Source organism: Fundulus heteroclitus, chromosome 6, assembly GCF_011125445.2.
Source record: "Fundulus heteroclitus isolate FHET01 chromosome 6, MU-UCD_Fhet_4.1, whole genome shotgun sequence".
NCBI classification, from domain to species: Eukaryota; Metazoa; Chordata; class Actinopteri; order Cyprinodontiformes; family Fundulidae; genus Fundulus; species Fundulus heteroclitus.
Genome location: NC_046366.1, coordinates 18,645,243 through 18,669,958, shown reverse-complemented (window position 1 = coordinate 18,669,958; position 24,716 = coordinate 18,645,243). Strand labels below are relative to the sequence as shown.

Below are 24,716 nucleotides of genomic sequence, written 5' to 3'. Positions count from 1 at the left end.
GGTATCGTTTCCCTGTGAGTTACGGGATGAGTGTTATTTTCCAGTCAGCGTGGCCCACATCCACCAAGACGGAGCTCGAACCACAGATTGTTCTCTGATAATTTGCTGTGAACCACTTGTCCCCTTCTGTTGTGTGGGCAAGTACCACAAAGAAAGATGTAGCTGCATGTCTCTGACATGTCGCACGTCGGAAGGGCTTGAATAAAAATAGACCTCAGAGCGGGCTGTTTTGAAACATATTTATTACTAGGCTGGAAGAAGTTGAACTGTACAATATTTCACAGGAGACAGAATATTCCAACAACAGGCCAAAATAAACAAGATGTATATAAAAAAATAAAAAAAACACAAAGTTGGGGGGCTTCAACATCCTACTGTTGCACGTTGTCTTTTTTTCTGTGAGCGTGTCCTCTGTCTACTGTCTTTACCTTGCATGTCAAGTGTTGTAGATTATAAAGTAAATGAGCTGCTTTAACAGTGGAGAATCAGACACCGGCCTCGGTACCAGTTCACGGAAAGTAAGAACGCTTGTTACCTGTGAATAATAAGTATTCATTCAGACGGGCTTATCTCGCAGACATATCAGTGTTTGTACTAGGGGCCATTCTTCCTGTGCACCTGTGCTAGTACTTCCTGTCTCAGTTTGCCCTCCGCTCCGCTCATCACCCCCACCCTCAAACCGCATCCTTCACGCTGTCACAATAATATTTGTTGAAAAGAAAAAAAAAAAAGGAAAAAAAAAGAATCTTACTCCCCGGTCCTTGATACAGCAAGTGTGTAAAAAGTTTGCAGGGTCTTCCCCATCTCAACCCCTCAGTGTCTAAATCAATCATCTGCAGCACACGGAGCTGCTGCAGTCTTAAGGCCTGATAGAAATTCACAGCTTTACATTCACATTAATATCCTTCCTGCTTATCTGCTCGTGTGGCGTGTTGGCTCCTTTGGCATGCTTTTCACTCCTGAATGTGCTCTATGGGTCTCTGGGAAGGATAGTCAATTGTTGGGGGGGTGTTTTGCTCCTGCATGTGATCGTAGGCTCGCAGGTAGTGCCCAGAGTTCTGTTGGTAATAGTAAATCAGCTTCTTGGCAAACACCGGCTCCACCTGACAAGAAAAAAAAAAAAAAAAAACACAACACAAAGGATGTGTTACATTAATCTAAAAAAAAAGTTTAGCTAAAAGCACATAGTCAAATTGACTTAATGTGGCATTTTTTTATTTCTTTTTGTGTAGTTATGCATTTGTTTATTTGAGATTTGCATAAAAATGCAGGTTAGAGTTGCAAAGCTTTAGCAAATAAGACGTCCTTTTAGATGTTGCACTTTACTCTATCTCTCCTAAGGCACCTACGTCTGTCCTCGTCGCTGTTAAGATGTTTAAATCTGTGACAGCTATTATTTCTGAAAATGTCCCATCATTAATAACCACCACAGATCATAAGGTAGCGTGCTTCTCGCAATGGGGGAGAATTCAATCAAGTTTATCAGTAGATTTTAACGAGTCTCGCTCTTCGCCGAGCATGATAAAGCAGTCTCACTTCAGCATTTTTAAGGGACAAAACTATCTAAAAATACCCATATACATGCTTAGAAAGAAACGTGTCTATTTATAGTCTGCTTGTAATCCAATCTAGTATCTAATTTTTGGTTATGCTTTTGTAAAAAACCTTGAGACTCTCTTTGTTTATGAGTGACTTTTGACATTTTTTTTTTCTCCATTTGTACTAAAGCAATGAAAAGAAACAACCTCAGGGAAGGGGCATTAATAAACAACTGTTCAGTCATTCATTTTCACTACAATTGTTGCCTGCTTTGGAAGCAAATGAACTAGCAGTAGCGGTCCTTTTGCCAAAGAAATATTACTTAATTAGAAGGCCAAGTTGGCCAGAAAAACTTTATTCACTCATCAAGTTATTTAAAAAGAAATAGTAAATTCTGCTTCATTCATCACTTACTATTATCATTTTTTTCTGCTTTTACAAAACGCTTACCTGCGCGGTGATGAGCTTCCTGGGACGCTGCGGATCGGGATATTCGTCTCCAAAGCAAAGTACCACCTGGTGTCGTGGTAAGTGACGACTATTATGGGCAAAATCTTGTAGATCTGAAAGATTAAGATGGGGGGGTGGGGGGGGGGGGGACAGATACATAAGTGTTAACCTAACATCTGGCCACGCAAACACCCCAGTGTGTCACATCGAACATTTACAGAACATTCAGGACCCCTATTTAACTGTATGACATGTCCTCTGTCACATGGACTTTTCTGGTAACTACTAGTGAGCTTGATGGAAATTCAGAGCGAAATGGCACAGAAAACGGTCTCTTGTGTGGTGTGGACCACATGTGGGTGGGGACTCCACACACTTCGGCCCCCTGCTGAGAAGATGAGCAACGTCTTTGTGCTAATTCAACTCTGAGAGAGGGACTTACCCGGCTCAAGCACCTGCAAGGATCTCTTTCAGCATTGCAATCACGGCCATAGCTATTCCCAATACCACGGTTTGTGAATGGCTGGGGCAGCATTAGAGAATTCTTGGCTGCTTTTCGATGAACAGCGGGACTCGAAATAGTTTGCCACAAAAGGAAAGTATCTGAACTACTTAGAGGGATGGAAACCTGTATTTAAAAGGGGGGAAGTATATTTTCCCCCAAATCTAATTGGAGATGGTCTCTAATCCTTTTTTATAATAAACTGTAACTACTAAAAGTGCAAATGAAAAGGTGAAGAAACGTAACGTATATATCTATTACATAATTAAATGTTAAACTCTTCTGACTGATTTTAAAATGTACTGAACTAAATCTGGAATAACCAAACATTAAATTTGCTAGACAGTAGACAGACTTAATTGGTGTTCCTTGAGCGGTCCTGAACAACACTTGTGGAGGATTACTTACATTCCTGTTATTATTATTTTCAATTTCAGCACAGATTCAGTATTTGATCCTTTCAAACCCGAATTTGTCTTTTATTTAATTTGTATTAAGTCACCATATGCTACCTGTGCCAATTCTCGGTTATCCGGGCCATTGTAACAGCAAACAGGCTTAAACGGGACTTTCTCTCAGTTTTTCTGAAGACGTTTGGACACTTATCCAGGAGTCTTCGTCAATTCTGCCGGCTCGCACTTGAGCATCCTGCAGTTGGAGCGCTGACGTTTTTAAGTACATGGAGGCCCATCCTCCTAGGCGTATTCTAAGTCAAGTCACCTAATACTGATTTGTGAAACATTTAAGAACAAAATTAAAAAATTTTAAAAAATGCAACAAACTCAAAAGAATGAACTAGTATTATGCCTGCAAAGAGGCTACATTTAGACTATTTGACGTTTCCACAAACGTGCCCTATGTACTTGTCAATTCTTCAGCTGCGTTTTTTAGAAAAGTGTCAAAGATGGCACAACCGGGCAGTACAAAAATAATATAGTCACAGCTAAATTACTCCCCAAGAGCTATTAGACAAGAAATTGTCATATCTTAGCCTGGTGAGCTGTATGTACTGAAAATAATTTGAGGAAACTCAGCATCCAGAGGAGAAAAGAAGAAGTGGTGGGCTTAAAATATTAGCAGAATAACAGCATTTGAAAAGGCAGAGAATGAGAAAAAAAATTAAAAAAATCATCCCAACGATCTGACACGGGGCTTGAGAGGTACGTCATCTTCAAGTTTATGCCAAGCTGTGAACAGCCGCACGTTTCTGCTCACCAATAAGAAACTGGTGGGTGTCAAACAGCTTGCACGGCTGCTCCTTCTCCAGCTTGTTGGGTTTATCCACATACGGCGCCAGAGGCCCTTCCCAGTACACCCGTCCCTGACACAGGCGCTTGGCGTACAGCCCGTCAGCCGTCATCCACAGTAGCACGCCTTTCTCCAGGATGTTGGGGAGCAGCTCGGCTCCTTGCCTCTGAGACTCGGGGTAGGGGGACGGAAAGAGAACGACTTCCGCTCCGTTGTGATACTTGTCCTCCCGGCATGGAGAAGAGGAGGAGGAAGAGGACGGAGAGGACGGGGAGGTGGAGGTGATCCGACAACCTCCCGGACTGGTGACAGTGACTTCTTTCACCAGTGTTTCTCTGTAGTAAAGGGACACATGCAGGCTGAAATCTGTGAGGAGGAGGGAGAGACAAGCATTTAATGAATCCACTAAAAGGCTAACGACAGTAGTTCATCTAAACTCAACCTGTAGCAGCCCGCCTGAAAATGTACACCAATTATCTTATCTTCTTAAGAAGCCTTTTTTTTTTATCTATGCAATAAAATGTCTTGTGATACCAATTCATATAATGATTATTTTGGCTTTCAAAACATGGAATTGAACATTGCACGTAGGAGTTTCTTATCACAAAGACGTAAATAGAGTGAAAATAGCGCACAAATGCATGGAAACAAGCACTGACTGTTTTCCCAAATCTCACCTGATATGGCATTGTTGTGGTCCATCGTATACATTGGCGGCTGAGACTCTGAAAAGTATGTGTGGAATGAGAGCTGAAAGCCTGAAATTGAAAGATGAAGCAGGTAATTAGGTCGATTAATGGGTCGAATGAGAATATGCGGAAATGGGAAAGATTGTGAAACTACACACTTGCAGACACGATCGAAGTTTCATAAACCTGTTCTTAACCCCTCGCCTTACAACAATAACCAAATGAACATGTCACATCTTGCCAAGATAAATGCTTAATGAATACAATTTTATTTTTACGCATACTAATAGGCCAAGCTAATATATAAGAATGCATTACATTAAAAATAGAAACAATGAAGCGCTTAGTTTGCTTTTTATTTGTGGTTTAGCCTTCATTACTTTCTATCTACAGCTCTATGCATTTAAAGATAAATCCCCTGACAGAATAAACAATGATGCTAATGTGGACATTTTGCATTGATAAACTGTAGAATTGACGTTACTAAATCAGTGCCTTTACACACTGACATAAACAAGCGCATTTTAAACATGTCTTTCCACTTTGAACGGACAACATCCATGGATGTCAGGGAGTTAACCTGCATGAGTTCCCCGTAAGCGCTTTGCGTCGTCCTTGCACAGAAATGTGGTATACAAATAAATGTGCCTTGCCTGTATAAGTCATCTCCAATTCATGTCCCGTTACATGCAAACGAATTCATTTTAATCGCATCCATACTTACCGTTTTCTGCGTGCGATCCGGGCCAAACTCGGCTGATGGGCGACGGGTAGTGGCACTGGCCGTACTGCAGGTCTGCGTGTTGCCCGTGGGGATTGGCGTTATGAATTGAATGCTGTTCTGGCGGTGGGTGATAATCTCTCCAGTCCCTTCTTTCTGGAGAAACCACGAAGCTGGGTACCTAAGGGAGGGTGGCGGAGGGGTCGTCACTCAGAAAAACAGTTTTTTTTTGCTTTGTTTTGTTTTTTAAAGGCTGATTGCTTGTAAGGTTTTGTATTCAGGATTGCAAAATCTACTGACCTGGTTGCCCAGTGACGTATATGGAGGAATGTATCCAATTGGGTGCGATGGCGTCTCCTCCATGCGGCTCATTTTCATACCTGAATATGGTAACAAAAAAAAAAATAATAATAATAATAATAAATAGGCACTTTTGTCAAATATCTTGCTTTCATATATTATAAACATGTATGAAGATAATTTCACTCAACAGGTTAAGACTAATCAGGGCTGGTATGTGATTTGCAATAATGTACTGTGCACTTAGTCGGATCCGCAGCGTGAACATGTTTCATGCACAAGTGCAGTTTTCTCTTTTTATTTTAGGGGACGTCTTGCAGAAAGAGTGCAACGGACCACAGAGTGCATCGAGCTCTTGTTGACAATTAACATAAAGTCCACGCAGCCAAGGCTGCTCATGTGGAACAATGGCTGTTGTACGATGGTAGAAACTTAGTTATGCAAGGCTGAGGTTGTCTTGTTGTGTTTTCTGCACTCTGCGCTTAGTAACCGAAGCCCTCTAAAAAAAGCACTACGGCCTTTTTGGTTCATGCGTTTGCTTCCTGTGCTTCCTGCCGCATCAGAATCAGCAGTGGTGCAAAATGTATGTGAAAAAATCACCAGCAGAGTATAAACGGGGTGAGGTGCAGCATGAAACGCTATTTTGCACGTTTTAGGAACATCGCAGGCTCGCGCCAGGCTTTTACGATTTTCTCTCGAAATCTGACCACGAACCATTTTACTCTCACCGCGCTCTCGCGTGCATGTTTGTAGAGCTGCATGTTTGACTGCAGGTTTGCACGGACAGCTTTTGATCACTCACCCTTTTTGGTCCCCTCAGGGATGATTCTGTAAACTTTGTACGGCTCCGAGATGTCCAGTTGGCTTCTTTCCACTATTTCGTCGAAGTCGTTGCTCTTGTTAAGGGCACAGCGTAGTCTGGTTTTCCATGTGGGGGGATCTGGTTTGTCAACTCCTTCCTTATACTTTCCCTTGAACATCGCCCATGCCTGTCAACAGCAGCATCACAAAATTCAAGAACTGAATAGATTTATCTTGTACTTCCTCTTCGGTAGGGACAAACTAAGTTGAGAGTATGTTAATCAAGCAAAAATGCTCCTTTTCTCAAAAGAAATTTGTACAATTTATTATGATTTTCGCTGTTTTTGTTCTTGCGCAGCGTTAGAACAGCTTTTGCAACGCGCATAGACAGGACTGCCTAACCTTAAAGAGGGCCGCATCCTCCTCCCTGTTGTAGTCCTGTTTTCCTGCGTGTTTCCATGGGATCCTAAAGATGGTTTTCTCCTCGTTTTCCCAAACCAGGCCAGGGTATCTCCTGCTGTCAATCTGCTCTATCAGCCACTGCCTCAGCTTGCCGTTGCCGCAACTGCCCGACAGACCACTGTCTTCATCCAGGTTCATCTCTGCAAACCAAATGAGTCAACGTGAGATACGAACAAGAAACGTGGCCACATCAAGATCTGCACAGTTACAAACTTAATGCTTCCTGAAAGGTTTTGGAAGCCAAATAGGAGAGGAGCCGGCGTCGAGACGAAAGATTCAGTTTAAATGGGTGACCTCCCAGTTAATAGTTTGCAATGTTGGACTGCAAGAGCAACATAAATGAGTTTAATTTAGAATTATATGCCAGTTGGTTACTTGACCCACCACCTTCTCTCTACACTTTAGAGTACACCACTTTGATTACATGTTATTTATACTCCAAACCCTTTTTTCAACACTTGTGCGCACACACATGGGCCAAAGGATGCAGGCATGGATGCTGAAATGAGTGACTTTCCTCGTCACATTTTCTGTTATTTAAGACAAATGGGTGAATAATGACGTAAATCCCTGACCTATATATATATATATATATATATATATATATATATATATATATATATATATATATATATAAAGTTTAAACACAGCAAATGAAAGTTCTAAAAAGACTTTTAAATAGTGCCTAAATCTGAACATTACACTACAAACAGCGAGGATGCTTAATGAAAGTTGACTTTCTTCTTCTTTTTTTTTTTTGTCACTGGGTGCAGAAACTTTCTCCTGACAGAAACTTTTTTTTTAGATGAGTTGATGCAGTAAAAGTTTTCTAAAGTGACGGCAAAATTCAGTCGGTCCGCTGCAGCTTACCTTTAGAGACGTAGGGTCCACCGCGGAAATCTGTAATGCGGCTCTCTGGGTCCTATAAACGTTATCACGCCTTGTGTTTCTTTTTTTTTTTTTTTCTTCATAGGGAGGAGTCTGTCGGAGGTTCAAGAGGAGATGGGGAGCAAACGCGCCTCCATTTCTGTAAAACTCAGCTCAACCCACGCACCTCGGGGAATCCCTTTAGTGACACCCTGCGCCGAGATCAGGAGGGAATGGAACAATCATGCAGTCACAAAAATATCCCCCGTTTTTATTTCATATTAAAAAAAATAAAATTATAAAAAAATAAAATAAAATCAAATCAAGGCCAAACTATTTTTCACTGCAAGCTACGCTATGAAAAAATAGTTTTAAAGCATTTGATGTTAATAAAGTGCGAATTAAAATACATAAGAAAAATATGTATTTAAAAAATAAACATAGGAATACAAAGACACGTTAGTAAGCTTTGTCTGTTGGTAATACTGCCCCCCGGTGGTTCCATCATGTCATGATATAGAGCGTATTATTCTGGACAATTCTAAAAAGTTAAACTGCATTTTTGTTGCTGTTCTGGACCTTATGCAGACAACTGAGGCCAGGCTGATAAAAAAAGGCTATGATCTTGGTGTTTATGGTGCCACCATGCATGACCTCCCTTGCACATGAGACAAACAGGAAGAGAACCAGGAAACAGAGTAGCAAAAAGCGTACAGAGTGTGTCTTATCACCTTCAACACGACAGACCATAGACCAACAACCTCTACCCGTGTGCTCGCCTTCACTTCTTTTATTTAGAAATTTGAGAGCATACAGAGACAGTGGGAAAAAAATATATATTTACAAGTACAAAAAAAAAAATCTTTTCATTAACACTTTAATCAATAAATGATAGAAAGATTGGTGCAGTGCACGTAAGAAATGTATTTTCCAGCATCGACGTCATAACAGACTGTAAAAAAAAGATCCGGCGAACAGCGCGTTAAAGAGCGTGTTAGACGTCCGCTCAGGTGCAAATCTCTCCAGGGTGTCACATACAGTTTGGCTGCGCTGCAAATGATCTCAGCCTCAGCTCTGCTCAAACGTCTTCAGCCACCAAAGATGCATGTTTTTCCATCTCATCGTTGACTTTAGGCACCCTGGCCAGCAGTTCGTGTATATCAGCCTCGTCGTTGAAGGGGTTGTCCTTGTATTCCTTTCGAAGCCATTCCCTGAACTAATAGGTGGACAAAAAATAAATAAAAAAATAGTTTGTGTGAACAAAAAGTCACAGAAATGCACAGATCATCTTCTGTGGGAATCTTCCAATTTTCCATTAAACGTACAAGAAAATCTGATTCTTTTTTCATATTCAAAACGCTTTGATGCACAAATGGTGCTAATCACCCCTTTCTGCAATTTTCATTTGGATTCTAAACTACAACCTCTAAGTCTCAAAGATTCAACATGATTTCCCCCTTTTTCTGTGCGTTATGGTCCTTACAAAACACTCGGTTCCTCACACAACCCACCTCTTCAGCTTGAGTCTCCTCAAACTCCTGCAGCTGCCTCTGGAAGCCCACATTGGGGTTGGCGCAGGGCCGGACCACCCTCACAGCAGCCAGCGCGTCCTGCCAGCCCAGGCCCGTCAGGGTCATGATGTAAGCTACCACCAGGGTGACGCTGCGAGACACTCCTGCCAAACTGAGGGAAGAGCAAGCTGCATGACTTTTCCCCCCAATATTTCACAAACTCTGGCATTTTTATAAAATATTACATTCTATGAGTTAGCTAGTTTAAATTGGGTGGAGCAGAAGTCAGTTTTCTCTAAACTCTTCACACTGTGAGAACATGGGGTAACATTATTATGGTTTTATCACAAATTTATTCTGACAATCACATTTTTGAAATTCAGGTTGATTTCTGTTGCATTCCTGTTCCACCACTTCAAACCTTTCAAATGCTACTAATGCTGCTTATGATGCATTTAGAAATTTGTGTATTTAAGCTCAATTCAGCTTGATATGTGTTTTTTTTTTTTTTTTTTTTTTGAAAGGTGCATTTCTGAATATTAACAGCAAATGAGCTGAATACATTTTCAACTTCATGTCAGCAGAGGTGAGCTGTTTTGGGCCGGGTTGGGGGGTGGGGGGGGGGGGTTGAGGAAATACGAGGCGAGCACTGTGAGACACCTTAAAGTGAGACTTTGACAGGAACTTGGTTGAAAAGCGAAGAGGTGAAGCACTTATAGATCAAAGTCTTCGCTGACATGCTTGTGTCAAGTACTGCATACATGTGAAGCAAACATAAAATTATACACGGTTGTCATTTTCCTTTTTTCTTTTTTCACAAATAAAAAGCACATGCCGCACTAAAAGCGCGGCATGTGCTTTTGTATTCAGTCCCCCTGAATACTTTGTAGGACGAAGTCTTGTACGTGTTTTTGAGACATGCAGCCAAACACCTGCTTTTAATTATATTTTTGAAAATTCTTTAGGGTGGAACAAAGTAGAGGGTCTGAACAGCAAAGTTTAAGTATTAGCCAAGCACAGTATAGGCCTGGAATTTGACTGGCGACTAACACATGAACCGGCTTTGATCTAAGCTACTCCATCGTGGCACCGCCTGTATCTTCAGGTTTGCTGTCCTTTTCCAGTGGTAAAGCTATGCCCTCATCTCAAATCTGTTTTAGCAACTAAAGGGTTTGCTTTTATAACCGTCATGTATTTAGCGCCATCGATCATCCCATCAACACTGACCAGCTTCCCTTTCCCAGGTTAGTAAAATCATCCCCCCTCCCTGATATCATGAGGCTGAGACTACAATGTTTAATCATGACAATGTTATTTTAAAGGGGCCATGACAGCAAATTTTCTTTTTCTGAGGTTTTGGGGGTATAATTTGATCTGTTGTACACTAATGAGGCAGTGTGAATGTGAAAACTGAATACCAAAAGGACCTGCAGGGGGCGCGTTGGATCGGTTTTCCAAATATGGGCGTAGCCAATCAGAGTGAAGTCAACTAGGTAGAGCCACATGTTATACCGTAGCCAACCCTTTTACATTTGGTCTGACAAAACAAGCTGACGTTATTTTTTTTAAATTGTTTTGTTTGCAGAATTTACATATGCAGCAAAATTGACAACATGAAACGGTTTAAACAGTTGCGTCATGGCACCTTTAAGGGAGATCAGCTTCCGCCAGGGTTTTGCATGTATGCAGAAAAGTTAAAATGTTTGTCTTACATAATCTAACCGGCTCAGCTTCTTCCACGTGTCTGCTGTGTTCCCTACATGGTTTCTTGCAAACCTTCAATTGGACACCTAATGGCTTTCTTTCAACACTGGTTTTCTCCATGCCACTCTTACACAAAGCCCAGATCTGTCCAGTGGAAAACTAATAAACGTCCTGCTGACAGAACCTCCCACCTGAGCTGGAAGAATCTGTTGATGACAACTCTGAAACTCCTCCAGAGTTTCCATAGGCCTCTTGATTACTTCCCTGAGTAATAGTCATGTTTCCCAGCCTGAGAGTGTACCTGGATAGGCACGTCTTAGTAGGTTAGCATTTGTGTCATTCCTTTTTTTCTTTTCTTTTTTTTTCCATTTGAGGTGGATGAATTATTCTGTGGGATGGCCAAAACATGATTTTTATTTAAATTACTTTATCCCTGACCGGTCTGCATGTAATCATAAGAAACTTTGCATCTTGATTATTTTGAGCAAATACGTCACAATTATCAATATCATGATTTTGTTACAATGCGTTGAAAATATGCAAAAAAGATTTTTAAGGCAGCATGCTCCTTTACTAACAATTAAGCCATAAGCATAACTATCGACATCACCATTATGATCACAAGTAGTAGTTAATTATAGTATATACATTTGAAAAAAAGCCCTTCCATAAACAAGCAACACGGGCAAATTACAGTCAACATCCAAACTCTTGTGTCTTATAAGCAAGTTTATTATTTTGATAATGCACATGTGAATGTTCAGAACACATATTTATGATTAATGACTTTTTAACTTATTTTAATGGCCTGCAGGAAGTTCTGTCTCAGTTCATCTGCTGTAACCGATTCTTTCAACAAAGTAGAAACTGTCTGACTGCTTCAGGTCAAACGTCTGTATCGTTGTGTTAGTCCTCCTGACCATTAGCAGATCCCCAGAACTCGCTGGGCGGACTATATAGCCTGTCTAGCCTGGGTACAGCTAGGAGGGGCAGGAATGAGGTGGAGGATGTTGCTGAGGAGAGGGATGTCTGCGTTTCTACCTCCTGGACCTGTTCCCCCACGACCCGATCTCCGATAGCAGAAAACGGTAGATGGATGAAATGCTCCATTTAAAACTTTTGTAACATGTATTTCCAGTTGTATTTCCAACTGCAAGGATTTTTTTTTTTAAACACAAATAATCCTTTCATTCCTTCAGTTTCACGATGCAGTTTGTTCATTAATGTCCTCTAAAAAAAAAAAAAAAAAAAAAAAAGAACAACATCTGAACCCATTGCAGAACAGATTGTTTTATGCTGAAATCAAAGTACACACAGATGGGCTCGACATATAGATAAAATGACCTCTGAAGGCAACTGGTTGCACTAGATTTCATTTAGGGGTGTCAGAGTAAAGAGGGCTAAATACAAATGCAAACCACCCTTTTAAAAAAATATTTGGGAAAATCTGGAACACCATGTAAGTAATCATTTTTCTCTAACTTCATATTTATGCACTACTTTTATGTTAGTCTGTCGAATTAATCCCAATAAAACACACTGAGCTAAAAATATGAAGTTCAAGCGGTTGGAGTATCGTTCCAACCCACTGTAAGAATGTAAGAATTGGGTTTATTTTATAATAAACCTCTGAATGTAAACAAAGTTTCATCTGTAAAACAAGAATGAAAGTAATATTACATGCTGTCAATGCTAAAGCATTTCTGAGTAACAGCGCTTCTCTGTGAGTCAGCGTGGTTGTCATGGGAAGACGCGCTTATTTTTGGAACGTGACTGAATAGCAAGCTTGGAGAAGCCCGTTTGATTAAGATGAATCCCACTAAATCAGACTTGGCGAGGAGTTTTAAAGGCAAGACTCAGCACTGCTGATCAACTCTCGTTTGCAGCTGATAAACGCCTATAAGCCGACATGGAGACGGCCGTCTCAGTTAGCAGCGGTTATTTTCTGCACGTCGCAACACCCTCCTGGATTACAGCGTGAAACGCAGATGCCACATTCAGTCGGTCACTGCTGTGAGTAATCGCTGGATCTGTATAACCGTGAAGGACTGTAAGCTCACATAACTCCTGATAACAAAACACAGAAAACGCTTCGCTTTCTGCCAGCTTTCTATTGGGAAAGAACCCTAAAATGGAAAGGAAACTGTTGCAGAGTTCAAGATATATTTTTTTTGGCTTAACCTCAACTGACATTGACAATTTTTTTTTTTTTTTTACTTAAAGACTTAGATATGAAAATGAACATTTCTCCAATGTGGTACCAATCAGATTATACTGTAGAGAGTGAGACACAGAGGTAAAAAAAAAAACACAGGAACTACTGGCTTAAACAGTGGAAGTGAGATCTAAATGCTGATTAAATACACACATTAAAAGCCAAACCTGCTTTAAATTATTAACCTTTACAAGCATTTATTTGAAGTCAAATTATTATGTCGCGGAGCCTTTGACTCAAGAGGCCTGTATAAATAGCCAAATGGATTTCTGAGAAGACCCTGTCCAACCAAATATAGTTCTACCCCGTGAACACATCAGTGAGCTATCACGCCACACAAACACAATGCGGTAAGACTTGTTACTGTACTCTCTTTTGGGAAGTTCAAGAATAGGCCTTCCTTTTTCTTTTTAATCTTGCTAGTGCAGCAGTTACACATGGCTTCACTTGTGAGCATTAACCAAATAGAAAAATGATAAAAACGTATATGAGTTTGAGTACAAAAACATAGCTCGCTCAAGTAGTACGCAAAATATCAGTTCTTGTGCTGGTGTGATTGAACCCTAATTGTGGCTTCCAGGGAAGGACGAATCATGATTTTGCACTCACCAGTGAACAAGGCAGCCTTCTCCTTTCCGCCGACACTCGTGCATGAACTTTATACTCAGTTTAAAGTGCTGAATTCTAAGGGGTAAAAAAAAAAAAATGCATTAAAAAAAAAAAACCACAAAAAAAAAACAATACACTTATACGTCATCACCACAAGAAATATCATGGGAACATCACAAGTTATACTGTGAAAACTACCCGCAAACTGCCATTACAGCTAACTATACGTTTCCACATTTGAATGGTTTGCAGGCGTGTGCTGCTGTTGTTGTTTTTTTTAAAGATGTTTTTAAGATCTGGGAACAGTAAATGTAGCTCAGGGAGATGCTCCAGTTACTCTTTCATCTTGAAAAGAAAATTCAAATAACTGAGAAAAAAGAAATGAATTGTAAAATGATCCAATTTTGCATGTCTGTAAAGTGATGTAGTTGGTAGCGTTGTCGTCTTGCAGTAAGAAGGTTCTGGGTTCAATTCCCAGAGGTCCTTTGCACGCAGTTTTATGGTGCTCTCCATAAATGCGTGAGTTATCTCCAGGTACTCTGGCTTCCTCCCACTGTCCAAAAACATGGATGTTAGGTTAACTGATCTCTCCAACTCGCGTTTACTTGCATGTTTCCATTTTTCAAAAATGTGAGGCAAAAACTAAAAATCAAGATAAATGCAGATTGGATGGATATGCTGATGGATTCAGGAAACTAGAACTTTCTAATCAAACTGAAAAGTTCTATTTTGATTCAGACATTTGGCTAACCACTAAGCTAACCCGATACATAAACACTAGAAGTGTGCAGCCAGCAAGCGGAAACTAACAAGGAACATGCAGGAGAGCAAGACCTAAACTCTGACCAATCACTGCCATTCGGACCGAACGGCAGTGATTGGTCAGAGTCAGAGTCTGGGAAAAAGTGTGGGAATTGTAGGAATTTGTCACAAGAAATGTAGGCAACGGATACGCTTGAGTATGAAGGTAAAAGGTCCGCGGAGAGTCCACGCAGCTCACGGTATGCGCACAGCATGCCCAAATATGTGGGAGCTCTAATATAGTGTTTTTGATCAGTAAAGCACACAGACAGCCTACTTTAGCCTACTGGGTTAGTCTGTTTATTAGTTCTTCTTCTGCTCTGAGACCTCAGCAGGACAAAAACAAAACAATGCACCAGGCTCCACCTAGTGGACACAACATACATCACAGAAGTCTTCACACTCCAGTCTGGGAGGGGAATTTATATATATATATATATATATATATATATATATATATATATATATATATATATATATAATGCACCAGGTTAGTGATCAACTTTATTTTCGCTTTTGGTTTAATAAAGCTGCCATTACTTAACATTACTTTATTTATTTGCAGTTAATATGATACTAGTATTAATATGTTGCATAACTACACAGTCATGAAATTCAGATAAAAGCTATAAAATGTTTTTAATACCCGCAATCCAATTTGAGATCAGATTGTTTCAAAAAGAGTCAATTCCAAATATTAAGAATCGGAATTGAATCAATTCTTGAAATTTGAATCAATACCCAGCCCTAGTATGTACTAATATCAGGATGTATGTACGATTTTACCCATTTTAAAAACATGTTTCTGACCAGGATAACCAACTATAGCTTTAAGAAAAGCTGCAAACTAGCTCCGCATAACAGAAGTGCTCCAGACCACTAGGGGGAGTAGACCACCAACCAAGTCATATGGGACCAGACCCGGCGGCCCAAAGGAAACCTGGATATAAGAAAGAAAAGGTATGTTTTCCTTTGTGTCTTTTTAAACACTTACTCTTTTACATTATAGAACAGCATATATACGTACATCCTTAGAATTGGCATGCCGTAGACTTTAATTTATAATAGTGTGCATTCCTATGTGTCAATCATTGCTGTCTGAGGTCTATAGATGGCAAACCGTTGTCTACTCCCCCTAGTGGTCTGGAGCACCGTTCCGTTATGCAGAGCTAGCTTTTCTTAACTTACATTTGTTTTTGTTACATGCAGCACTTGGCCTTTGCATGTGTTTTGTGTGTCAGCATCATTTGTTTTTGCAGCACTTTTGCTTTTCTCCATTGCATATGTTTTATGTGTTAGCCTCTTTTTTGTGTTTGGAGTACTTTTTGTGTTTGCAGCACATTTATATATTTGCAGTGCATTGTGCACCTCAACCCCCACTATAATAAAGACTAAAAAAGTGCAACCCTTTACATGTAACTCTACATGTACTTGTGCCAAAGGAACAGTTGCTCACCAACAACTGAATGCAGTCGTGTTACTCTGGTCCCTGTGAGAGAACGAGTTCACAGTCAAACGTTGAGCTTGTGAAACCAGATCATTTACACATCAACTTAAAGAAACTGAACCTCAGACACCCACAGAGCACAGCCCCCCCACATGAATACCCTACCCGTTCTGTTTGCCTCGGCTTTTTTATTGTTGCGTGCTGTGATTGGTACTTACAGGTTCTGTGTGGGCATGTCTGCTGCGGGCAGGCAGAGATAGGTCATCTCCTGGTGGACAAAGCACAGTTGTTACTTGTCAGCTGCTCTGAAGTATTTGGAACAAATGTTCCTCCAAAGTGACCCATTAATGGTTTTAAAATAATAACATCCTTGCAAGGGGATTTCGTAGCAAAATAAGCAAAATCGGGGCCACATTTCCACAGTGCTGACATTTATTGGCATTCGTGGAAAAAATGGGTTTGCTACAGTCTCACACTAATGATTTTAGAAAACCTCAACCTTTCATTCGAAGACATTTATTCAATAGGGGGGGGGGGGGGGGGGGGGAAATCCCACGTTTAGAAATTACTGTTTTGAATTTAAAGAAATAAATCCCTGGTGGTACAATTATTGATCTGCCTAACAATCAATTTGTCTAGTTTTATTTTGTTATTTATAATTCACTTGTTCCAGTTAATCAGAGTTTCTATAAACTTAATTACTAATCGAGCATATTCTGTTTCCTTGGGGTATAAGACATGGTCCCATTCATTTAGCCACTAGGGACATTAATGTTGCCACAACATCCAGTGAGCAGGATGTTAAGGGAAGTAAAAAAAAACAAAAAAAAACTCCAAACCTCAGCAAAGAGTAAAATTGTGGGATCAGCAAGTCTCCATAACAACCATTAGATGCTATTTATTTGCTAAGTGGTTGTTTGGGATGCCCTCCCGCTCAATAAATAAACAAATAAGCATTTTTCTGTCCTACCATCATAAATGTAAACTATGTGAAAGTTGCTAAACTTTGCTGGGACTTTAACTGGTCTTGTGTGCTTTGGCCACATGCGAACCATAAATCCCTAAATGTTGGTTTTGATAAAAGCGAAGGATGAATATGACGAGAATGACCTCATGCCAAGTGCCATGTATGGTAGAGGATCTGTGATGCTTAGGGCCACCGCCTGTTTATTAGCCACAGGACCTTTGTTGGAGTACAAGGCATTAGGTAGTCTTTGAAATATCAGGATATTTTAAACTAACATTTCACTGACTTCCAAAAAAAACTGGACATTGGCCGTCATTGGCTCTTTCATCTGGATAATGATCCAAAATATATGGCCACTGCCAAAGGGCAAACAAAAAAAAAAAAAAAAACATCGGCAAATTTGATTTGTTTGTTTTCTTGAAGAATACTTTTTCTTAAGAATACCTATTACTAATAATTCACTGTATTTTACATTTTGTGCACAGAGTCCTAGTTACCTTAGAAAGTGCAGAAAGGATGATTTCTCATTTTTAACACAATAGAATTGATAACCACTAAGCAAATTTAATGTAAATGTGTTTCTAAATATTCCTAAGATGTTTGTCTGTGGTCATGCACTTCACTGTACATGTCCACTGAACACGTGAAAAACGGTCAACAGTGCTTCTGGAGTTACTAAACTATTTCTGGACTGCTTCGCCGTCCCTGTAAATTATTACTGACCCGAAAGAACATGTACCGGCAGTTCTAATTTAGTCTACGTTGCGCCTGGTCTCGTTATGTTGTCCTGATTTGCTGATTCACTTTGAGCTCATGCGAGGTTTTCTCCTGTGCCGTTCTGATTTGATGTTTGACCCCGTCCTCGCGTGATGTCACCCCACCCCTGCTGATGTTGTCTTGATGTCTTAAGATATGTTATTTCATTTCTGCTGTGCCTAATTTCAATGGGTGAAACTGATGGGGGGAAAAAAACAAACACATATTATGCAAAAAGAGAAGTAAGTTTTTAAAATCGTAAAAAACACAAGAAGAATTAAAATCTAATAAGAACGGGGGTGTCAGATTTGACCAGTTAAGTGAAAACTAATTTGCTTTAAAACACTGATCTAAAAAAATTACAACATTCTTATTTTTCCAAGCTTTACAAAACAATAAAGCATCAAGGCCACGTAAGAGCCCTGACAATCGTGTGACGACAGGGTCAAACAGCAAATGGGAACATGATCCTTAGTAACACTATGCGTTTTCTAGTTGTTGTGCAGATGTTATGTTTTTTTATAGTTTGTAGCACAAGAGGACAAGAAATGATTCTGACATCAAGAGGAACGTGGTACAAAAAAAAAAAAAAAAAACACTACATAAGCTAAAACTGAATCACGTCAAACAGACATCACAGGAGGACAACACAAAAAGACTAAGATGGCATACAGAACTGACGATGTTCAATGTTTTGTCAGGTTAGCAATTGGGTCCAAAGTAGTTCTGACCCAGCAGAAGCGCTCCTAACAGTTAAAACAGACACACGCAAATGTTCACTCTGCATGTAAACAAACTGGCATACATTTTTGGCATATCTGGAGCCCCATAGACACTCAATTTAAAGGTTGAGTTTTTTTAAACTTTTCGACGTGCGATTATACCAACGCCACAAAAAGACTACTTTGTTTTTTTTTCCCCCAGAGCCTTTTAAACCTCCTCACCATGGGTGCGATAACAAATGTGGCTGCATTTCAGAAAGCGCGAAAAACCTAATATTATGCTCCCTTCTCGCACATAAATCAGTTCAGGATTGGTTTCGGTGTTCCACAAAAGGACACGGCGCAGCGAGTACTGGCTCCAACGAGAACAACTGCCTACTCTGACGCCCACACGAGCCGACAGCTCAGCTCAACACCATGACTGCTGCGGCTGGCTGCTGCTGATGCTGCTGATGATGATGATGATGATGCTGATGATGATGATTGGCACTGAGCAGGACACTCTGAAAAACCACCGGTTGGTAGCAGGGTTTGCCCAGGAGCACTTCTGAAATGACTGGTTTGTGAGCTGCCTCTGACTGGAGGTCTCCATCGGCCACATTTACTACCCGACTCTCCCAGAAGATCCATGACAAAGCGAAGGATCAGAGTTTTGTGGAGCCAGCTGAGGATGTTGTCAGAGGAGAGCATCTCACCGGTAGGATGGGTGCTGCACTGTCATGAATAGACAGGATGTGTGTAATGTTGTTTCTGGCTAACTGCTCTCTGTCTCTTGCATCTGAGGAGGAGGGGGAAAAAAACAAAAAACAAGAACACTAGTGGAATACACAAGCAAATAAAAAAAGAGGGGGATATAAAAGCTTGTACATACCTTTAAAGTTTCCCAAGTACAAATCTGGGAGAACCTATGGAAAGAGAGCAGTAAAGGGTAAACCTCAAACACCTCGGGAAGAAAAAGTGACAATTATTATCTGGTTTTTAAATACACCCCCAAAAAAAAAAATAATAATAAATTATATATATATATATATATATATATATATATATATATATATATATATATATATATATATATAAATATATAGCCACACGCGGTGTTAGGACCCAAAAGTTTTGACTAATGACGCTAGATATTGATAAGAGATAAGCTAGTACTGGAAACGCCACTAACCATCTGCGTCTAACCAGCAGCTAAACACGTACCTTATTGATGCCGTTCCCCATCGCTGTAACTCCGGGTCTGAACACCAACACGACGGATAAACAGCGCACAGCGCGTCCCTGCCTGTTAATGATGTTTACCGCGTCTTTTAATCGCTTCAAAACCCTCTTTCAGCGAGAGTACAGGCAGCCTCAGCCCGACTCTAGGCGATTAAAGTGCCGCTGCCCGAGCGAGCGGATTCCCGCGCGGAATCCTGGGAATTGGAGTTTACACGTTTGAAACGGATCTGAATGTTTCCGCCGACTGGAGAAAAGTGATTGCACACCCTATAGTACAATATTGATCGGCTAAATACAAAGTTAAAACACATTTTGACACTGAATTCATAAAGAGTTGGATACAAGCCCCTTGCATTTCATTTTGGTCATATTTTGAAAAATTATGACCAAAGTTTACATTGATTTAAAGGCAGTTGTGTGCCATTGAGTTTCTGCACAAATCCACCGCTGTAATTAATTACCTGTCACTGTTACTAAATTGTATTTACAGTTGCAAAAGCACCATCTTAACTACAGGACCATGCCCACCCTGTTTATTTCCCCTTTAAATGGTTTAAATTTGTAAGGTAAACAGCACGTTTGGGTTCAGCAGTAGAGCGGATTATGTGGGTTGCAACAATAGAAAACGTTTTATCACGATTACCTAAATCAAGTTATTGTGAAAAGTAATGACTTGAGCTGTCAATCCGCTCTCTGATCAGTCACCGCTCTGCTCCTCTGACAGCCCGCCTTCCGTAACACAAACCTAGTTAAGACGCTTCTCGTCCAGCCAGTAGACAACAAGAAACAGACAAGTCAGACAAGATTCAGATTAACCACTCTGACATACCACCTTTAATAAACAGAAAACACACCGCCTTTACCTTGTAAGGAAATCTGTTTTATTCTTTCTATTTTATTCTGTTAACCCATTTTACAGTTTGTCATTTTCTGCATGTGAATCAAAAGAAACATGTTAATTATGGCATTGACTCATCAGGAGGTCACAAAAGAACCCACTCTAACACACACAATTGAGAATAGCGTTTAATGATTCAGCAATAAGAAGGAGACTTGGCAAAAATGGATTTAGGAAAAAGCTGGTCTGTGTACTGTCAAGATAAAAGTTGCACATTCTAGGCATGTTTGTCCTTACATTTGGTGTAAACTTCAGAATTTCAGGGGGGAGAACAATAATACAGTTAAACAAAGTAGTGAGATCGTCTAGATCCAGGTTGCTTCTTCAGTATCTGGACGACTTGCTGTCATTGATGGAACCATGTAATCTGCTCTTAACCAGAATAGCCCAAAGCAGAATGTTTGGCCATCAGTTTATGACCCCAGGCTGACATTGGTTCAACAGTAGGAGCCAAAGTACATCAGTAAGACTACCTCAGAAAGTAAAACAAATTAATTAATAAATAAACAAAATTTATGTTGTCTCGAGTATAACAAATATGTGTATTAATGGATCCAATGTCCCTACTTTTAGGGCTGCCTGAGAAAAAAAATTGTCCTCAAATGATAAAAAAGAAAGATACTAACTTTTGCTGCAAGGAAAAATATCTTAACACGATAGACTAGTGCAAGAGAGCCCAAGGCTGCCAAAGGGATACTGCAAAACTTAGTGCCATTATAATAGTTAACAAACATATTACATTCTAAAACAATTTTTTTCCTTGTAGTTTGGGAACTGTATTTGGAGTATGCTGAACTGGGAATCTTAGTAATTATACTTCAAGGATTTGCTTAAGTTAATGCACTCCTTTTTTTCTCTCTGTCTTCCTCTGAGCTGATGTTGTGTTGTTCTTTGAGTTGTAAAGTTAAAAAAAAAATCCAATAAAAAAATTAAATGGAAGCTCAATGAGCCAAAGAACTAAAGGTATGTCTACTCCAGAGGGGTAAAAACAAAAAACCCAAACAAAGGTTCTCGAGTTTAGTCTAGTCAAAGTCTGGACTTAAATATGATTGCGATGTTGTGGCATGACCCTAAACAATCTTTGAATGCTCAAAAACTCTCAAATGGGGCTGAATTAAAACAGTTCTGCAAAAAAAAAACATTTAAAAAATCCTCCACAATGGTGTAAAAGACTCACTGACCATTCTTGCAAACAAATCAGGACAGATGTTACTGTCACGGTTGGCAAAACCAGCTTTCCAATTGAAGGAACAATTACTTTATTCCATAGGGGAAAGTTGGGGTTAAGTAGCCTTTCTAATAAAGGAAATCATTTGAAAACTTATTTGTGTTTGATTAGGCTATCTTTGTCTTATATCAAAATCTGTTTGTTAACCTGTAAATTATGTATGACAAAATAAAAGACTAAAACTGAAGAAATCTGTGAGGAGCACATGCTATTTGATCGTCTTGTTCTTTTCAGCTTTGAAATAATATTTTACCTGCTTTTGCATTCTACCACGCCGTTAACTGGAAGGAGCAACCTCTTTTTCTGTTAGCAGAAAAAAAAAACCTCTGACTGCAGACAGACACGAGAAGCCAGTCGCAAACTCAGCCAACAACTGTGCGGCTTTTACACAGAAAAATGGCACCTGGCTAAACTTTTCTGATTATTATCATTTGTAAAAGCATCAACAGGAAGTGCTGCTACCCACTGCCCCACATTAACATCACGTGTATGATTCAGACGCTGGTTATTTTGACTTCCTCGTGATCGGATGCTGTGAACTGGCTAGACTAAAGCTTGAATGACAGGAGGTGTCTGTGGTGGATATGAAGTGACAGAAACCCAAAGTGCAGAGTGAAGGGATCTGGTTATTAGTCAATCATAGTAGTCCCTACTCTAGCTCTGTATGATTTTTAAATCTGTCAGTATCGGGTCCACCGTAGTATTGTGCCTCTATTACTACTCAATCCCTAGTTTTTATTGCAATGGTTTTGCAAGACCATTAAAGAATTTTTCAGAATTGAATTCACAATGTGTTTGGCTTACATCATACTGGGAACAGTGTAAAAAATTAATGGTTGGATCGGGACATGTGCAACGATTAGTATGATGTAAATACTTTATATTGACAACTATAGCACAATCATAACAATGTTATTGTGCACTACTGAAGCACTTCTGGATGGATGCAAACTGCATACACCACTCCACTCGTCTTAGGCTTGGGGGGTTTGTTCTTAGGTTGGTCCATCCTAAGGACAAAACCTTCAAGCCTAAGATGCCTGAAATGCAGTTCAGTGCAGCGAGGAATGTTCTGATCTTTATATTGGAGAAACCAAACAACCTCTCCACAGATGCCTGGCTTGACACAGGAGAGCTTCCTCCTCCGGACAAGACACAGCCATCCGCATGCACCTCAAGGATAAAGGAAGCTCTTTTGAGGACCATAATGTTCATATATTGGAAAGAGAAGACAGATGGTTTGAGAGAGGGGTGAAGGAAGCCATTTATGTAAAGTGAGAAAAAACAGCTTTAAACAGAGGAGGAGGGCTCAGGTTTCAAAAACTTACAACACAGCAATAGGTTTGATTCCTGCCAACATCTCCATGCATGTGACCACAACATTCCTCCTGGGAGCCGGGCAAATGATCAGCCTAATAACTGTCCGTTGTGAACGGCGATCAGTTCCAGGTGAATTTACAAGCAAATAAGCTCTAATGAGGCCTCACCAGCAGGTCTATAAAGCTTGGAACTCCTCACACTACTTCAGACATTTTGAATTGAGAAAGCTTCCTGGAAGGGAAGCGAAACATCTTCAGCTTCAGAATAGAAGTCCAGTTGTTTTATTTTCTTCCTTTTTTTTGGGGATTGATCGTGACCTGGATGACTGAGAATCTTCACCAACATCTGGACGGTTTCTTCTTTGTTGAATCGTTTCATCTCTTCTCCAAGAGACTTGAGTTAAAGGTAAACTCAGCCATATAAGCATTGCCTTCGCATAGTGGATCAACTAGTTTAACGGTGACAATCAAAACCCGCTGCTCACGTGAAAGAGAGGACCACCAGCCCAATTGTGAGCATGACTCAGCCCTCTGGGAAGAAAAAGCAATCAGAGTAAAGATCAGTTAGGCTGACAAAAACATTTCTACAAAGACGAACCCATCCAGAGGACCTACTCAACCTTCTTTCTTTCTTATTTTCCTACCTGGGTTATTGAAATGCATCACGACAACAAAAACTTTGCTAAAATTTAATGCATCCTTACAGGGGGAAAAAAATACCTCCGACCTTGTGATCTCACTGATCTGAATTACTCGGCAAACATTCAGAGGCATGTATAAAATTCCATAAACGCAACCAGCTTACCATTTCGCTGATGCAATTGTCAGTAACAGAGCTCGGTTACTTGTTACGTCTATCCGACCCGACGGGTGGGAAGGTTTCTGAATAGCCTACAGATTACCAGCAATAAACGTGAATAACGAAAAGAGTAACAGACGAACACGTAAGCCACCAAACTGACACAACACAAGACAGGTAAATATGATACGGCTTTGTTGTGGCTTTAGCGTGCAAAAAGGAGGAATTTATAGTGTGGGCGTTCGCAGATAGGCAGCCCAAAATATAGGCCTGCATGTCAAACTTCGCCCACACTGCCAGAGGCTACAACGCAGGTGGTTTCCCGCTCTAGTTTCACATAAATGCTTGTTTTATCAATGAACTTGTATTTTTTTTTTCATTAGAGCAACTGTAAAATTGTATTTGTGCTGTGATACATAGAATACCTTTGTTGTTGTACTCCCCCCCCCCCCCCCCCCCCCCACACACACACACACACATATCGGTTACGCTTTCCAGCACTGACAAGACAGCCATGATAATACATTGATATTACTATCAAATCTTAATAATAAAATATGATACTGTCCTGCATTGCTGAACAATTTGAGCTGTAAAATATTAAACGAATTGATTCTACCACTAGGTGGCACCAAAGTTGTTTTTGTTGTTTTGCCTGTTTATTTTGGATTGACGCTATCACCAAGTTTTATATATGACTCAACAATATTGGATTTTGTGATCATGGCTGGTGAAAAAAACTCTCACATTCAGTATTAGGAATTCCAATCTCACAAGACATTTCTGTTGTTTTTCCAACATAAAACTGGGAGTGAATCATAAAAGTACATCCTTCAAATAATCATGTAGTTCCAATAGATAGTAACTTTTTTGTACTGCTGTTTTTTTTTTTTATATACCAAGAACTAAAAACGTGTAAATCCTACTGTACTATTGTCTT

At 40.1% G+C, this 24,716-nt stretch overlaps 2 protein-coding genes across 2 annotated transcripts; both read right to left on the bottom strand.

Moving 5' to 3' along the window:
• Positions 1-232: 232 nt before the first annotated feature.
• irf4a (interferon regulatory factor 4a) lies at positions 233-7,647 on the bottom strand. Its single transcript, XM_012875631.3, has 9 exons — positions 7,583-7,647; positions 6,653-6,852; positions 6,252-6,438; positions 5,450-5,529; positions 5,153-5,330; positions 4,417-4,497; positions 3,707-4,105; positions 1,990-2,102; positions 233-1,103 (listed from the first exon to the last, which is right to left on the bottom strand). The coding sequence occupies exons 2-9, from the start codon at positions 6,848-6,850 to the stop codon at positions 954-956; spliced, it is 1,386 nt and encodes a 461-aa protein (XP_012731085.2). The 5' UTR covers positions 6,851-6,852; positions 7,583-7,647; the 3' UTR covers positions 233-953.
• A 696-nt stretch (positions 7,648-8,343) lies between these two features.
• dusp22b (dual specificity phosphatase 22b) lies at positions 8,344-19,723 on the bottom strand. Its single transcript, XM_036138236.1, has 7 exons — positions 19,515-19,723; positions 19,183-19,216; positions 19,007-19,089; positions 16,085-16,134; positions 13,619-13,693; positions 9,091-9,262; positions 8,344-8,795 (listed from the first exon to the last, which is right to left on the bottom strand). Exons 1-7 carry the CDS (start codon positions 19,533-19,535, stop codon positions 8,658-8,660), a joined length of 573 nt encoding a protein of 190 aa, XP_035994129.1. The 5' UTR covers positions 19,536-19,723; the 3' UTR covers positions 8,344-8,657.
• Between the last annotated feature and the right edge of the window lie 4,993 nt (positions 19,724-24,716).

Coding starts and splice junctions, on each gene's coding strand:
- dusp22b (XM_036138236.1), bottom strand. CDS start 19,535: ATGGGGAACGGCATCAATAAG. Junction 19,090..19,182: donor GTACTTGGGAAACTTTAAAG/GTATGTACAAGC, acceptor CCTCCTCCTCAG/ATGCAAGAGACAGAGAGCAG. Junction 8,796..9,090: donor AGGAGACTCAAGCTGAAGAG/GTGGGTTGTGTG, acceptor TCCACCTATTAG/TTCAGGGAATGGCTTCGAAA.
- irf4a (XM_012875631.3), bottom strand. CDS start 6,850: ATGAACCTGGATGAAGACAGTGGTCTGTCGGGCAGTTGCGGCAACGGC. Junction 6,439..6,652: donor AGGATGCGGCCCTCTTTAAG/GTTAGGCAGTCC, acceptor TGCTGTTGACAG/GCATGGGCGATGTTCAAGGG. Junction 1,104..1,989: donor GGAAGCTCATCACCGCGCAG/GTAAGCGTTTTG, acceptor TTTTCTTGTCAG/GTGGAGCCGGTGTTTGCCAA.